Genomic DNA, 17,567 nt, shown 5'->3' on the forward strand with positions numbered 1-17,567 from the left:
TATTGATATTCAATGATGCACACAAAAAAAGTCAAAGAAGAGACTAACTAGCCTTATTAGGATCCTCCTTGTGTAACTGTTGCACTTCAAATGAATTGCAATGATTGTAACAACAACAGAAGGTTCACAAATTACTATACCCCTAGACTTTTCACTATATTTAGAGATGGTTTTTGTAGTTGGGAGTGGGGACTTCATGAAACTTGCGGACATTTTACTTTCCATCATTTTCCTTCCTACCCTTTTCTTATTTATTCTACCCCTCACTGGTTTCTCCACATGTAAATTATGGACTGTAAATTCTTGGGAAACATCTGTTTTACTGCTTTTTGTGAAGTGTCAGGCACACCTGTTACAGTATAATTTTTTAAAAAAACCTATTTCCCCCTATATTCTTTTCCTTTATTTTATGAGTAGGTACAGTTCTTCGGGTTATATTAAAAATAAATCTTTGTGGCTAACTAGTAACTGACTTTACAGTTTCATCTATGAAACAAATACCACTTCATCTCTGTATAGGTAGCTGTGGACCTATGACTGATTGTTTAACAATCGTTTGAATTTGCAGGGTCTCAGAAAGAGTGCTTTATAGATCATAAGGTATTTCTGGCCCTTAGAAAATGCTGTGCACCCCCCCACCTCATAATCACATGACTCTCAGCCCTGGAGCCATCTTTAATGGGAGTCTTCAGGGCTGCCACAGCGGTGGTTGGGCAAGCTGTGAGAATGGGGAGGGGGAGGTAGAGATAGTGTGGGGTATGTAATCATAGCATTCTTTCCCTTGGGAGTCAAGGATGTCTTGCCAGCACCTGAGGAGTTGGAAGTTGGTTGAAGTTGGGACAGTAATCGGATTGGATCATGTGACACCTATGTGCTTCGAGGGACAGGAACTTTGGTTGTACTTTTGGGTGTGGAAAACGCAGGTCTTTCAGATTTGGGTTTTCCCCAGATGTGCTAATATGACATCTCTAATAAATCTATACTTTGAGGAAGATGCCTGCCTTGGAGTTTTAATTCTGTTGGGGGTTTTACTTGAAATACTGACAATGATCTGGATACTTGGTAACCTGTTTGCACTTAACAATCATTTGCCAAGCTCCCTGTGATCATGCGATTGCTATTTGTAATTTTTCTCTGTCAGCTTCTCCAAAATATCAGTGGGGAAGCTGGCGGGATATGTTGCAAGCTACTGCCGCCTGCTGTGAGGACTCCCTCTTGTCTTTGGAGGCTGGCTGAAAGAGCTGCAGGCTGAGAGGAGATGAACTCCTTTGGTGGGATGGAGAAACGGGAGCTCAGAACCTGATCATTTCAGCTCGGCTTCTGCACTGTGAGTAAGGAATTTTCTTTTGAACCCGGAGGAAAGATGGCATCCTCCTTTAAGGGGCAGAAACAGAGCTCAGATCCTGATGGTTTGAGCTCTGTTTCTGCACTCCACAGAAACACCTTCCACGTGTCTGTCTGTCTCTCCCTCGATTTATTGCGTGTTGTTTATATCTTATGATTTATGATTGTAACTATGATTTATGATCTATGACTTATTACTTTGTTCTTTGTACGTGAGCTTGTGCACCGGAGACAAATTCCTTGTGTCTCCAATCACACTTGGCCAATAAAGAATATTCTATTCTATTTTAGATGCTTTTAGCTGTAAACTGTCCAGAGTCACTCTGTAAGTGAGATGGACAGTACCTAAATTTGACAAATAAAATAAATACAATTATGGGATTCAGCTTTGACTATTTCCTCTGCAAAGACCAGCTTATTTGAGAGCTTGTGTATCCAAACAGTAACTCATTCATTTCTAATACAATTTGGAGTTTCACTAACAAAACTGACAGCTTAACTGACAGCCAAATGAAAAAAAAAATAAAGCATCATTTTACAGGGAAACCACATATAATAAATCATCTCTATGACGAAAAGTAACAAGTGGGCCTTTAAAACATTGTAGCTCTCCCTACACTAACCTTTCCCTACGCTGGCAAATACATCTTTTGATTTTAAAAAGCAGCGGGGAACGATATTGGGTTTCTGAATTTTATTTCCAATAACTGAACAAGAAAATGAAACCCAATAACCGTATATACTCTTATAACACCTCAACAAGGAGAAAAGAAATCCAAACTGCTTAAGAACAACAAAAATATAAATTGCTTAATGCACTGGAGGAACATACTTTTGAATCAATGCCATAGCCACTATCTGGAGTAGACGCCAGCGTCTCAGGAGGGGAGCATCTGACGGAACCTGTGGATGCAGAAGATGGCGTAGACATTGTGGCACTACAACAAAGAATCAGATAGTTTCTCCAGAGCCCAATGTAGGAATCACTACTGATGGCAGTATTTACTTTCTTGGCATTCACAGGGCTGCTGTTAAGGGGGGAAAAAATGAAAAGTTGAAAGGAGAAAACGTTGTAATGCATTGAATATTTAAGGTTAAATGAGATTCAATGTTTAAGCAAAATATCACAACTGACATTTATGTGTATTTATTGAATTTATTTAGTGAATTTATTCTGCCGCCTATTCACCCATGGCGACTCAAGGAGGCTTACAGAATATAAAGCCACATTTAAAACAATAAAAACTAACAAAAAGAATCAAATAAATTAATATAGTACAATATAATAAAATCACACACCCCCCACCCTGGCGACAGGAGGTCACACAAGCCATTTAATGGGCTCCATCCCGCTCTGGGTTCCCCAGGCCTGCTGGCAGAACTAGACCTTTAGTGCCTTCCAGAGGCGTATTAGAGTAAGGGCCATTCTAATCTCTGGGTGGATGATATTCCAGAGAGAGGGAGCCACCACAGAGAAGGCCCTTCTTCTGGGTCCCACCAGGTGAATTTCTCTCGGGGATGAGACCCGCAACATTCCCTGCCTCCCCACTCTGATGGGTCGGGTAGATGTGACTAGCAAGAAATGGTCCCTCAGATAACCTAGTCCCAAGTCATGAAGGGCTTTACAGGTGACAATCAGCACCTTGAGTTGCACCTGGAAGCAAATCGGCAACCAGGGCAGCTCCCGCAGGAGAGGTGATACAGGTGCACATCAGGGTCTGCACAAAACTATGTGGGCCGCTGTATTTTGCACCAACTGGAGCTTCCGGATGCTCTTCAAAGGCAGCCCCATGTAGAGTGTGTTGCAATATTCAAGACGGGAAGTGACTAGGGCACGAGTGACCGTGAGTAGGGATTGTCAGTCCAGGAAAGGGTGTAACTGGTGCACAACTCGCAGTTGCACAAAGGCCCTCATGGCCATGACCGCCACCAGCTCTTTGAGCAGGAGTCATGAGTCCAGGAAAACCCCTAGATTACGCACAAGGTCTGTGCGTAATCCCAAGACCAAAGGTGGCAATTCTCCCTGAGCCAACGAACCCCAAATCCAGAGCCACTCGGTCTTGCAAGGGTTTAGTTTCAACCCGTTGCTCCCCATCCAGCTCCTTACAGCCTCTAGGCACTGCGAGAGGGAGGACACGGTATCACTTAACTCGCCATGGGCTACAATAATTACTCTGGCGTAGAAGGAGGTTTTAAAAGAATCTTTGTATTCCTAAAATATTTTTTCTATTGCAAGGGAACAACAAGGGTGGCTTATCAGTTTTTCCGACTCCTGTGAAAATTCTAACACAGGTAGTTGTTTAGTGCCCATTTACACTTATAGTAGTGATGGAAACTATTTTTACGGCCGATCGTCATATTTATGATTTTCGCAGGTCTGTAAAGCAAAGCTAAAGCACAGATGCTGTTTCACTTAATGACTGCTTTGCAGTTGCTGGTCCCAATTTTGGTTGCTAAATGAGGATTATCTGTATTATACTCCGTTATAAAATTGGTAATTTAAATTCAGCTATGTATATAAAAACAATATCAAAATATGAATTGATAGCACTGCATAAATAATTTTGCTCTAGCATTCCACATTTTTTTTTAAAAAAAGCCAAACCTACATTTTTCACTGAATTAAAATATAAGCTATTTTTTTCAGCCTGTTTTCTCCAGATACATAAAAGTACTTCATTGTATTAAAGGGTGACTTACTTTATGTCAACCTGGGGAGACAACAGTTGGAGCCTGGTATAAGCAAACATCCAAGCATAGCTCACTGCGGTGGGACAGTGCTTTGGAAGATTTTCTTGTTTCATCAAACTGGAAAGGCTAATAATCCAGGGGTCCTGACCCTGAGACACATGTGCAAATATCCATATATGTGATGGACTGATGACATCAAATTGGTGGCTGATAGGAGAAGAGCTCCAGTCAATTAATGTTTGTAAATCTATTGAACTGGGACAGTACAATAACATAGTCTGTGTATGGAAACAAAAATAGATTCATTTAGCTCACCGAAAATGCTTTAAAAATGGTAACTGAAGCTACGGGCATACATAATCTAAGGCTATTCCCATTGCAAAATGAAAATGGCTTATTTGGAAAAACAAAGTACTATATTTGGAAAAAGATGAAAATATTCCTTTTAGGTAAATTCAGTCAGATCACAGTTTACAGAGCAATGTACAAACTTTTCTTATACTGCTCCCCTCACCAACACAAATGCTCCCTCTTGTTAGAATTTACTAATTGTAATTAGTAATCATATTAACATTAGCAGAGGTGACATAGGAACTCAGGGATTTTCAAAGAAAAGAAGAAAAGGCTAGGAAACTTAATTTTACACAATTAAGATATTGGTATCATTACATCTCTGATGGTGAGGACACAAAACAAATGTACAAAATAAGATTATTCTCTTAGAAGTGGGGGAAAGGACAGTAATCTCTAGCTGTTTTAAAACAATTGTTCTTAATGTACAGGCACTATAGAATGTTATCAATGCAGGTATTTCAGTACACGAATGAATTAGCCTTTCAGAAATAGCCTCATGCTGAAATGGCATTTGTGTGTATGTTCCTTGCTAGAGTGGTTGAAGGGATAAGAAGAAGATTTCATCCCTGTGGTATCAGTCCCTTTAGCCTTAGCTCTTATGTAAACTCCTTTCAATTGTAATTGTCTTTATGTTTATCATTGCATCATTTGTAGGCTTCCCAAATCATGGTGAGATGGGTTGCAATAAATTTAATGAATATTTATTTATTTATTGGTTCGATTTATATGCCGCCCTTTTCCGGAGACTCAGGGCGGCTTACAATGCGTTAAGCAATAGCCTTCATACTTTTGTATATACCTGCTTAGTAGGGCTTTCGGCCCCCCCTAAGCGGTGTTCTTTTTTATACAAAGTCAGTTTATTGCCCCCACAATCCGGGTCCTCATTTTACCTACCTCGAAAGGATGGAAGGCTGAGTCAACCTTGAGCTTTGTGAGATTTGAACTTGCAGTAATTGCAGGCAGCTGGCAGCTAAGTGCTATTTAACAGCACTTTAGTCCGCTGCGCCACCAAGGCTCCATAAAATGAAGACATACATAGCTATTGAAAGATCAGGCTAGTTCAGAAAAATAGGTAGTGACTTACTAAACATAATTTTATTAAAATGTTACTTGCTATCTATGCCAACAAAAATATCAGGGAACACTCCTAAATTGTGAACCTGATCTTTCACAACTAGTTAAATCCCAACTGCAAAGCCTGGCTTTCTACTGCAATTCTTTGTTTAGATTTGATTTAACTTGCTCATTCCCATGAGTCATTCACAAGCTTTAATTTAAAGTGCGACTGAAACCTAAATGGCAATTTTCGAAGTATCTTCAGATTTCAGTTTAGATCAGGGGTGTCAAACTCGATTTCATTGAGGGCCGCATCAGGGTTGTGTTTGACCTTGGGGGGTTGGGGTGGGTATGTGGCCAGCTCAACATCGCTTGTGTTGGGGATACCTGTAGGCCTGAGCCAGTGGTGAAATGTAAAATTTGTACTACCGGTTCTGTGGGCATGGCTTGGTGGGGTGGGTGGGTAATGTGACTGGGTGGGCATGGCCAATTTTTTTTTAACTTTTAAAACCATTTTTTCTACAACGTCTTCAGCCGAAGAGGTTGTAGAAAAAATGCTTTTAAAAGCCTCTGACGATCCCAGCTGAGCCGCGTGATCATCAGAGGCTTTTTTTTTACTTTTAAAAGCATTTTTTCAGCCAAAGAGATTGTAGAAAAGAATGCTTTTAAAAATAATAAAAAAAGCCTCTGATGATTGTGCGGCTCAGCTGGGCAAGGTGGGGGGGAGGGGGGGCAGGGATTTTTGTTACCAGTTCTCCGAACGACCTGCCTCCATTGCTACCAGATTGGGCGATCCGGTCCGAACCGGGAGCATTTCACCTCTGGCCTGAGCGCTCTGCCAGCAAAAATGGGCTCCAGAGCTCCGTTTTTGGCTGCAATGGCCTCCTGCAACCCTCTGCCACTGAAAACGTTTTTGCAGGGAGAAGCACCGCAGGCCAAATTTAAGCACCCTGCAGGCCGGATCCGGCCCTGACACCCCTTGTTTAGATGAATAACAGCAAACTTGAGGCATCTCATTCCAGAGCTTGGATGATCTCTCAGTCTACTATAACATAAAGGTTCCACCCTCTCTACAGTCTACAGCAGGGGTCTCCAACCTGTGGGCCGTGAGGGCATTGTAAACGAGCCACCGGAAATGGCCGGTGAGTGGGCACATGCATCCTCATTTGTGTGAGCAGTGGGCAAGTGCATGCTCACATGCTGCATTTATGTGAGCAGCAGATGTGCGTGCACTCTGCTGACACATTCTTCCTTGAAAATGAGCAGCAACAGCTATTATATAGACAAAAGACACCTGCATTTTCAGTTTTAAGTGTGGACTTGGGATAGCATTGAAGAAAAGCAAATATTCTGATTTCATTTGGCAAAGTAAGCTGTCCCTTACTCAAGAGTGATTATTTTATCTACCAGAAAGACAACCCTAAATTTAATACTTCATCAGCATTATCCTTCAAACAATACAGAAAGGAAGAAATACGGATAAAAATTTGCCCACCTTCTCAACCTACAATTGCCAACTTCTACAGTACCCTGGCCCCCATGCAAATATGTGAGCGTTGTACTTGTATATGAAAGTATGTGCTTGAAGCTACACTTTAATAGCTATGGATTAAAATTATTAATTGCCTGTAAAATAAACCACCATGTATAACATTATTTCCCTATGTGCATATAGTGATCATTCTCTCTTACTCACAGAAGCAAAGAGACTCTTCCCTCCTTCCAGAAGAAAACCAGTAAAATATAAGGAAAAAACAGCATGTTGAGATGGGGAAAGGGAAGGGATAGTTGCACTAGAAGGGAAATGAAGAGAAAGTGATGAACCAAACTGATGAGGTGAGAGAAAGAGGCAGCTAAACAGGGAAAAAAATACAGGAGAGAAAAGGAATGAGGCCGGGCCCGGCCATTTCCATTTTTGAAGCAATGTCTGCAACTATTTGCATCTCCCACCCATTCAATCATTGTCAGCAGCATCTACTATTCTCAATGTCTATGGAGATTCTCAGTCATCCAGGTCAGGATTGTCCCAAAGGTATTTTTTCAAAAGGCAATTATTTTTCCTTGAAGAAGTCTGTCTTCTCATCCAAGAAGTTTCTTCAGAACTAAAGAAGCTTCTTGGATGAGAAGACAGACTTCTTCAAGGAAAAACGAAGTCCAGTTGCCTTTTGAAAAAGTACCTTCGGGATTACAATTCTCAATGAACACCAGCTCTCCATTCATGTAAATCATGTGAAAGGGTAAATATGGCAATTAGACTTAAGACATATAGCTTAGGCTTATAGGCTTTTTGAGATTTAAAACGTAGTGTTCAATATTTATTTCAGTATGTATAGGTAGTTCTCGACTTACAACAGTTCATTTGGTGACCATTCAAAGTTACGGCACTAAAAAAATAAGACTTATGACTGTTTTTCACACTTACGAGCTTTGAAGCATTCTCATGATAATGTGATCAAAATTCAGGTGCTTGGCAACTGGTTCATATTTATGACCATTGCCGTGTCCCAAGGTCATGTGATCCCGTTTTGCGACCCTCGTCAATGGGGAAGCCAAGTTCACTTAAGAACTGGGTTACTAACTTATCAGCTGCACTGATTCACTTAATAATGGAATCAAGAAAGGTTGTACAGTGGAGCAAAACTCACTTTTTTTTTTTTTAATTCGATTTATATGCCGCCCTTCTCCGGAGACTCAGGGCGGCTTACAATGCGTTAAGCAATAGCCTTCATACTTTTGTATATTTATACAAAGTCAGCTTATTGCCCCCACAAACTGGGTCCTCAATTTACCTACCTTAGAAAGGATGGAAGGCTGAGTCAACCTTGAGCCTTGGCGAGATTCGAACCTGCAGTAATTGCAGGCAGGTGGTCTTAATAACAGGGTGCCTTAGACCACTGTACTACCAAGGCTTAACAAATGTCTCACTGAACAACAGAAACTTTAGGCTTAATTGTGGTCATAAGTTGAGGACTACCTGTACAGGACTTGCTATACTGGTAGTTCTCAACTTACAACCACAATTGAGCCCAAAATTTCTGTTGCTAAACAAGACGGCTGTTAAGAAAGATGACCTTTGTTGCCACAGTTGTTAAGTCAATCAGTGCAGTTGTTATGGGATTCATTATGAAAATCTGGCTTCCCCATTGACTTTGCTTGTCAGAAGCCACCTGGGATGGTTACCAAGGGTGATCCCATGTCTCCAGGACAGTGCAACTGTCATAAATGCATGCCAGTTGCCAGATGGCTGAATTTTGATCACATGATCCTGGGGATGTGGCAATGGTTGCCAGTGTGAAACCCGGTCATAAGCCCCTTTTTTCAGGGCCATTGTAACTTCGAGCAGTCACTAAATGAACAGTTGTAAGTAGAGGACTACCCGTACATTATAATGTGCATTATATGTATTAAGTAAAGCAAAAAATTAATCAATCATTAGGCATTTGTTATTCTTCACAATTTCTAAAGAGTGAATCTTACCTGGTCAGCACCAGTAAGATGTATGAAACTTTCCAGAATTGATGAACTCAATCTGTCCATTACATCTATGGCCAACTCATCATCACCCTAAGGACACAAATATCTGATACATGACAAAGCCAAGGCAACATTAAGATAAACACAGACGCACATAACAATTTGCTTACCTTAGTCATGTCTAAAACGGTGAAGAGAGCTCTTATTTCCTTCAGACAACTGACAGCTAGTCTTCTAGTGGCAGATCTTGTGCTGCAAAGGATAACCAGCGCAAAGCCTTCAACCACATGGAACACACTCGAATAAGGGGTCCTTTCCAGGGAAAGGGTAGGAGCAGTTCCATTGGCTACGCCACGCTAAAAGGGGGAAAATAGAAAGGACTAAAATCAATGGGATCTATTCATTTGTATTTATGCTTTCCGAATACTTAAAGGTAAAGGTTCCCCTCGCACATATGTGCTAGTCGTTCTCGACTCTAGGGGGTGGTGCTCATCTCCGTTTCAAAGCCGAAGAGCCAGCGCTATCCGAAGACATCTCAGTGGTCATGTGGCTGGCATGACTAAACGCCAAGGCACACAGAACGCTATTACCTTCCCACCAAAGGTGGTTCCTATTTTTCTACTTGCATTTTTTACGTGCTTTTGAACTGCTAGGTTGGCAGAAGCTGGGACAAGTAACAGGAGCTCACCCCGTTATGCGGCACTAGGGATTCGAACCACTGAACTGCCGACCTTTCGATCGACAACCTCAGCGTCTTAGCCACTGAGACACCGCGTCCCTTACTTAGGGCCATATAAAAGCCCCATGGGCACTTTTACCTCCATGCAAACAAATGGGACAACATTTTCATCTTGTTGTCCAATGTGATAAGGGTCAGGCACTTACAAGAATACGACCAACTATTTTAACAATAGGTTAGAATATTGTAAAAATTATTTTGATATGACTTGTATAAGATATAAGGTAAAGAAGAATAAAGATATGTTTAGAATTGTTATGCAGATGTAAAAATGAGTGAAAGTGAATTTGAAACTAATTTTGGATAGATATAATGGATTTATATAGATGAAAATGTTAAATTTGAGGCAAAATTGGTTTTTTCTTAAGTTTTGAATTTCTTTTTTATCTTCTTTTCTTTTCTTTTCTTTTCTTTTTTTTTGTTTACTTATAAAAGATGTAATGGAAATTGTGAATTGAGCTTGTGAAAGGAATGTAAGCGTGGTAACTATCTATGACCGGATCGAGATTTTTGCTCTTGAAAGTTATCTTTTTATGTTTAAATTTGGAAAAAATAAATAAAATTTTTTTACAAAAAAAAAAAAAAAAGACGACCAACTATTGCACAGCATAATCCTCCATGTATTCACATATCTAACATAATGCTCACATTTGTGGGAATTCATTACTCAATTAAAACACATAAATTCATAGTGTAATTGTACCTGAGTTTCTTGGTTCTTGTTTTGTATTTGGACTGCTTGCTTCCACTGACTGATCAGCTGCACCAACATCTTAACTGCATTGTCCAGGAGAGTAGGATGCAAATCAGTGACTTCACGGACAATAAAATAAACAAATCCTGACAAAACATCTTCCCGCCAATCTGGAAAATCCAGCATTAATGCTTGTAAAGTATTGAAAGCCAGTGCACGCAGTTCTTCATCCATATGAATGGTCAGCCTGTTGACAATTTTTTATTTTTTAGAAACTAATGAAGAATTAGCCTACCTATTATAAAAACAAGTTAAATCTGAAGAAGACGAAAGGCAATATACAGGATTGGAGTGGTAATTTGGCAATCCTTGCATTATGCACAATTAGCAATGATGCCTGGTACAGATATAGAACTGCAGATGATTTAATTGTGATTAAATTACTTCTGAAACCGGAAGTAAACTATAAGATCACTCTTTTCCCAAGTTCTTCTACTCCCTGGAATGAACTCCTGTCCTTTCACTATTACCTTTCAGTTAGGTTTTATTCATCCTTATTACTTTAGAATTAAATACACTTTGTGTATCATTAGCACAGGTACTATTGATTTGCCTGCAGCCATCCCAGACCAGCAGTCTACCAGCTCTGAGCCACATCTCTGCCAGACAATAGATGAAGCTGCGACTTGAACTGGATTTGAATTTAAAACCAATTCAAATTCTAAGGTACAATTTGAAACTGTAAAACTCTACATAAGAGCAGACCCATATAAATGAAGTGTTAAATTCTCCTGTATGAACCTGTTCATTAATTGAGATCTACCTGAACCCAACATTTAGATTAACTTTAATGAGTAGCCAATATTTATAGATAAGCCTTGATTGTGGAATATTCTCTGCTAACCTTTTACATTTTAAGCAGCAAACGAGAATATTTTGTTTTCATCTTATAATGTATATTTTAGATTGTAAGGTATTTTTCAGAATAGTTTTATAATTTCAAAAATTGATCTTTTGTAAATATCTGAGGAATCTCCAACTATTCATAATTTTGATTTTCTAAGACTATTTTATTTTCTAACGACAATCTGGGGGATAAAAGGAACTCTTGGAGCTAATGATAATAATGGATAATTTCAGACTCTCATTTTTAAAAATTACAATAATTTTATCTTAAAGTTTGACAAAGAGATAAAACAGAGATGTCTGAGGATACAATGGGCTCTCTATTGTTTACTCCAGTAAAAGCCTGGCTAGTCCTACCTTGCAAGCAGTTCAATAAGGTCATTTCTGCTCATTCCATCTGGAATCAGTCTTGGGATAGCAGCGATACAAGTTCTAAACAAATCAATTTTTGGTTTTCTCTCACCCCTGTGAATGAGAATATTACATGAGCTTATTTCAAGTGACTAGATTGACTGTATATCCACACCAACTTAAGAATTTTATTTTAATTACAACTATTAAGTTATATATTTTAACTGATCTACAGAAACAGATAAACAATTATATATATTTATAATGATTAAGCCCTGATGGAAACAATGGCTTATTACACTAAACAGTAAAAATAAAAGCCATGATGACCACAGAAAAGAAAAAAAATGAAGCAATGTTTTTATTAGGTCAACTGAAAGTTTATGGAATGATTACAGATTTCTGCTGATTGTCAAAAACAGCTCTTATACTCACCATATCTCATAAGAACTAGCAGGCTAACTATGTACATAAACTGACATTGCAAAAGTGAGATGTTACTTAGAAAATAGGAATTTCTTCTGTATTATAGCAACAAAAGAATTGGTGAATATAATTTCCCCTCAGATTAACTTTCTTCTTCTTTCTTCTTTTTCTTGTTTTCTATATGACCTAAGAACCCAATCAAAGCCAAGGCAAAGATGACCACACCTGCCCAGGAAGACTGAGCACAACACAGGTAAACATATCATCTTGCTACCTCATTGCTAATTTTTCAGTGGATTGCAGCTCCCAAAACACACTAGATGCTTTCCAGTGACTAAAAGTTTCTTCATAGGATCAGGCTCTGACTTTAGGCTCCTGGCAGATAGGAGATTGCATGCCTCTGCTTCTTAAAGCTTCTATAGCTTTTTTTTTTTTTTTTTTAAAGCTACAGATCCTCTATGGTATGAGGGGGTCCATATCAACGAATAAAGAGATATAAAAGCTTTATTGAAGTCTGGTTTCATTGATAGATCATTCTGTAGTCAGTTTTAAACTAACTTGTCAGATGACGTACCAGTTAAACGGACTTATCAAATAGTCAGATAAATCCAGATAGTTTCTAGAATATGCCTGGGTAATTCTCCACCATCTCTGTTAGCAAAATGTTATAATTGCTATTGTAATTATTAATTATTAATATTAATAATGTAGTTATTTACTAAATTTATTATGGCTACCCACTTGAAAAAAAAGACTCTGGACAGCTTACAACATCCAAACCTTAAATAGTTAAAACACAGCAGCAAAACATTGGCAATCTAGACTACAAATAAGCTTTTTATTAATAAAGATATCATTTCGTAACTTTTATTTAAAGTTTAAAATAACCGCACTGAATCAGTTGTACTTAATGTGCTACTTACGTGATCATATCTTCAGGTTCCTTATTGGTCATCTGCACACTCGTCATGCACATTGGCCTTCCAACTTCTTTGTCTAGATGCCTAAGTATGCTATCTAGTGCTTTCCTTACTTGAGGATAGTATATCGACATTCCTGAAAGAATAAGTTCAAATCATTTATTTCTTAAATGATTCTTGAATCTTATTAGATACAAGTACTGTACAGATGACTTAAAAAGAAATACCATTGAGTTTTATTTTAAAATATTTTTAAAGTCATAAATTTAAATTGGGCATCTGACTACTCAGATATTGGTTAAACTTTTTAAAAATATTTATTCAATTTATTCTGACATTATTAGTACCCCTGAATCCAGCTTGAAGGAACAGAACTGTATTCCTTCCCCGTTTAAAAGTTGAAATTGGGGACAGGATGAGAAATAGGTCCTGCAGTTGGACTTCTGAAGCATTCTAGATTCAGGCAGAAGATCCCGGGTTCTACTTGTTATTACAAGTGCAATAAAATTAGGTGCAGGGTAGTTGGCTACAAAGTCAGAAGAAAAAAGGAATAAACCCACCTAATCCTTTAAAAAATCCTAATGAATTATTATAACTGTAATTACTACAATTATTAGATTCACCACCTTAGGCTTGGCACCTCGCTGGTGTCTTGCCATCAATGAACCAGAGAAGGGAGGTGGAAGAAATGGGGAATAAAAATGTATACCTCGATAGTGGGAAATGACAACTGAGGAAGTACAGAGGGTTTTGGAATCTGGTCTGTGTTGGCATCTTCAAGGCCATTTACCCTGAGAGTGGAATTTTACCAGCCTAAACACCTCAGCGTTTCCCAAAATATGCCCAATTGGCTACACACAGATGGACTAGGGAAACTTCAGATTCCATCCAACTCTACTGCAATCAGCATCTCTTAGTAAAAGTACCTTTCGCTTCAATCAAATGGAGTAGAGAGTTTTACTTCCCTAGAGGATCCGATGGGGGCAGGACTGACAACAATTCTGAATTTAATAAATGCAAAGCTTGCCCTTCCTTTGTAACTTCCAGCTATAATAGATGGCCTTGATGGTTGGATGGGTTCTTTCCCAAATATTAACCACTCCGAGTGTGGTTAATAACACAATATTTCATTGATATTCTGAGTTTCTGTATGAATGAGCGTAATGTTAGGGAGAGCCTCCAGCCTTCCTCAAGCTTAGATAAAAAGCAGGATTTCTCACAAAGTTAAAAAATACTTATGCAAATGCTTTTGGTACTTAGTGTTGCTACAAAACATTGTACTATTCAAAATCGTAAGCAATTAATGTGGTTAATTTGATTGTGCTTAAAAAAGTTACTTTTCTATCATTCACTGTTTTTAATAATAAACACATTATTCCTTTCCCAAACCATAAATTACTCACCTATAACTTTTGCTTCTTCATCTGTCAGAGTTTTATTAAGAAAAATTTTCTTTACACGGAGAGTATTTCCTGATGGAAGGACAACACCTGTAGTTGGCATTGGTGGCTCTCCATCCTTCTGCTGCAAACTGTCTGCTATCACAAGGAAGACTCTGAGACCTATATTCATTCTCTGCAAAAAACCCAGAGGAACATCTATCAGAAACCAGCAAAGATTGCAACATACCCCAGATTAATGATGTAAAATGAATAAAGCTGGCCTCTCTCCAGCCCATTTTCATCTGCCATACCCATATTTAGCAGAATGGAGCTTTTGTTTTATAAAATATCATTCTCCCAAAACACACAAATGACATCTCACTTAAATTAAGCACTAAATGACTTTTTAAAATCTGCTTTAAACTAGACCAGTTCTTGTGTTTCTATTGGCTAAATGAACGATAAAATACTTTAAATGTCAAGGTTTTTTTCCCCTCAGCCCTACAAGGAGTCATTTATGTATGATTAGCATAACCTAGCCATGAATATCCAAGAAGAGGGAACATCACATGTCATGATGTAAATTGCGTAATTTGTGCAACGATACCAGGCCACTCTATATTATTATGGCTGTATTCCAGAAACTGTTAACATGAATTGATTTTGGCTTTGTACAACATTTAAACATCTGTTATGATTTGTAAACTACAATTTATGACTTAGTGTGACATCTGAAGCCAAACAATTTTAGCTCATTCAGCAAGTATGGGAAAAATGTATGGCTTTGGAAATGATACCCAAATTTATCAAAAGTCAGTTTTTTCAGACACATATGCTTCCTTTTTCAGAAAGAAGAAATGTTTCACTTCAGCCAATTCCAAATGTGTTGTTGTATTTAAATTCAGAATTTAAAATAAACCTTATTCAATTGCTAAACACAAATATTACAAATGCTACATTCTTAAGATGGTATGTTGAATTGGTTTGTTATAACCAGAATACTTAGTTTAACAAGCACATGAAAGGATTGGCCAAAGAGAACAAAATCTTGACTTATTTCTTCACATAACTGCAAAGACAGATAGGAGGAGAAAGAAGCTTATCCTTAAACTCAGTGTTTAACACAGTTTTCCTTTTGCTCTAGTTTATCTTTGTGTGACCACAATCTCTAACAAAGAATCCAAAGATGATAAGATACCAGCATAGATAGTAAATAATTGGACTAACTAGGTAAAGTTTTAGAATTTGTTTTCCTTTTCTTTTAATCTTTTTTCAGAAGTGGTTTACCAGTGCCTACTTCCTAGGGCAGAAAGAGAATAACTGGTCCAAAGTCACCTAGCTGGTTTTCTCTCTGAAATGGGATAAAAACTCAGAGTTTCCCAGTTTCTAGCCTGATGCCTTAGCCACTACATCAAATTAGCTGTAGTATTTCTAAGAGACCTTCATTACATTATGTGTTTATTAAAAACAAATTGCATACAATATTTTAGTTTCTCTTTTTTACCTCAGGATTAATAGTGAAGGTTTTCGGGGATTTTCCCACACTGAGAAGATCAAAAATTATTTCTTTCATTGCAAAATCCAAACGTTCCTGGGGGAGAAAAATCACAACTGTATAAAACTTTTTATAAATATGCTAAACCATTTTAGGAAAAATGCTAATCTTGACTTTCATGGTAACTGGCATAAATCTAATTAATTTTGTTTATTTTTATTTATTTAAGAAAAAAATATCTTCCCAAATTACTCTCATTTTTCCCATTTATTATAGTAATTGTAAGTTGTAATGTAAATTATTTAAAGATATTTATACTATCACATGTTGATCAAGGTCCCACAAAAATATGTGCCTAAATTTAAGATTATATGAAGCTCAAATCTTTTCTCCTGCATAGGCAGCTACCAGCCGGCATTATATATTTTATATCACTGGATTTCAAATTTTGGAACTTTTTTTTTACAAGAGGTTTATTAGAAATTTACCAGTGTAGAAATCAGGAGTGGCATACAAACGTTTCTAAAAGGCAACTGTATTTCTTCACTGATTTCTATCCTTTGTACTGTATTTTTGAACACTGAGTGTGTTCAAAAATGACTGAAGATCAAGAGTGGCTGACAGATTGATGTAATTATTAATCCAAAATCCTATAAGCAAGTCCTGCTACATGGGGGAATGTGACAACTTCAAAAACCAGAAAGCTATAGTATTTGTTATGTATGAAAACCTAAGCTTTAAATCTTTTGTTCTTTAACAGTATCTCTGAGTAGTTTGGGCAGATTCTTGTGTTTCAATCTAACATACATCACAGCTTTCTTGGAAGGTTAAAAATATGTAATTTAAAAGTTCTTGTAGAACATTAAGGTTTAAATAGGGGAATGAGCAAATTTTGAAATATTTCAGGCAATTATCACATTTGGGCTAAAGCTTTTATAAAGAGGATTTACCTGAGCAATGAACTGAATAATTTTTACAAATATGTTCAGAGGTGTGTCTCGAGGGACCACACTGCGAGAGCCTTTTGGAAAAAGTGCAGATACTATGCCCAACAGACGGCTGTACAGGAAAAGATGTAGAAGAGAATATTGAAAAATCCCATTAGCAACTCTACCAAAAGGCAGCCACAGCCCTTTTAACATTATCAACATTTTAGTACATTAAACCAAATGGCTTACCTCTGGGTTACAGTGTTGCTTTCACATTTTATTCTAATAACATAAACCCATAATAATCTATATAGCGATTCCAGTGCAACTCGAGACATTTTCGGGTCTTTATTCTGTAAAAAACATTTTTAAAAAACTGTTACTATTGCACATAAGCCTCACTGCAGATAATTATTTAGTAGTAGCTCTAATAACCAAGACATTCCTAAAATTATACTTCAAGTTCCTGCAATGGCAAAACACTGGGCACTCAAATTAACGTAAAGATATTAAAGTTACGTAGAAATTGATTCTCTGTATTTTTTTTTTCATAAACATAAGAACCATATAAATATTTGTAGTTTAAGTGAAGTGTTGTTTCGGAATGTACTTTGTAAAACCTGTCCAAGATAATCCAATATGATTCCCATCTCATTGCCCTGCATATTGCAGAAAATGTTTTCCTCCACAGAATACTACGAAGTCAGAAAATCAAAGCTATTTCAGTCTTTGTTTAAAATGAAAACATGCTTTCTGTGATTAACTCAGAGGAAATATTTAAAGAAAAAGGTATCAAATAGTAGTAA

The 17,567-nt window shown here is 37.7% G+C and overlaps 1 protein-coding gene and 1 long non-coding RNA gene across 15 annotated transcripts in view; one reads left to right on the plus strand and one right to left on the minus strand.

Annotated features, from left to right (window-relative positions):
- The window catches only part of FRYL (FRY like transcription coactivator), a 171,041-nt gene that overhangs the window by 77,916 nt on the left and 75,558 nt on the right, over positions 1-17,567 (minus strand). For all 14 annotated transcript variants that reach the window (XM_034411349.3, XM_060690832.2, XM_087875302.1 and 11 more), the window contains 11 exons: positions 17,011-17,114; positions 16,783-16,891; positions 15,842-15,928; positions 14,359-14,530; positions 12,959-13,091; positions 11,616-11,723; positions 10,362-10,599; positions 9,090-9,275; positions 8,923-9,009; positions 4,045-4,313; positions 2,177-2,372 (listed from right to left, as the gene is read on the minus strand). In XM_034411349.3, the coding sequence (XP_034267240.2) occupies positions 2,177-2,372; positions 4,045-4,313; positions 8,923-9,009; positions 9,090-9,275; positions 10,362-10,599; positions 11,616-11,723; positions 12,959-13,091; positions 14,359-14,530; positions 15,842-15,928; positions 16,783-16,891; positions 17,011-17,114 (1,689 nt within the window). The remainder of the gene's footprint in view (positions 1-2,176; positions 2,373-4,044; positions 4,314-8,922; positions 9,010-9,089; positions 9,276-10,361; positions 10,600-11,615; positions 11,724-12,958; positions 13,092-14,358; positions 14,531-15,841; positions 15,929-16,782; positions 16,892-17,010; positions 17,115-17,567) is intronic.
- Positions 1,250-14,517, plus strand: LOC148112709 (uncharacterized). Its single transcript, XR_015729264.1, has 3 exons — positions 1,250-1,327; positions 12,227-12,288; positions 14,387-14,517. It is a non-coding gene; the product is annotated as an uncharacterized LOC148112709 (long non-coding RNA).

This window comes from Pantherophis guttatus, chromosome 8 (assembly GCF_059756535.1).
Source record: "Pantherophis guttatus breed Tessera chromosome 8, ASM5975653v1, whole genome shotgun sequence".
Taxonomy (NCBI): Eukaryota; Metazoa; Chordata; class Lepidosauria; order Squamata; family Colubridae; genus Pantherophis; species Pantherophis guttatus.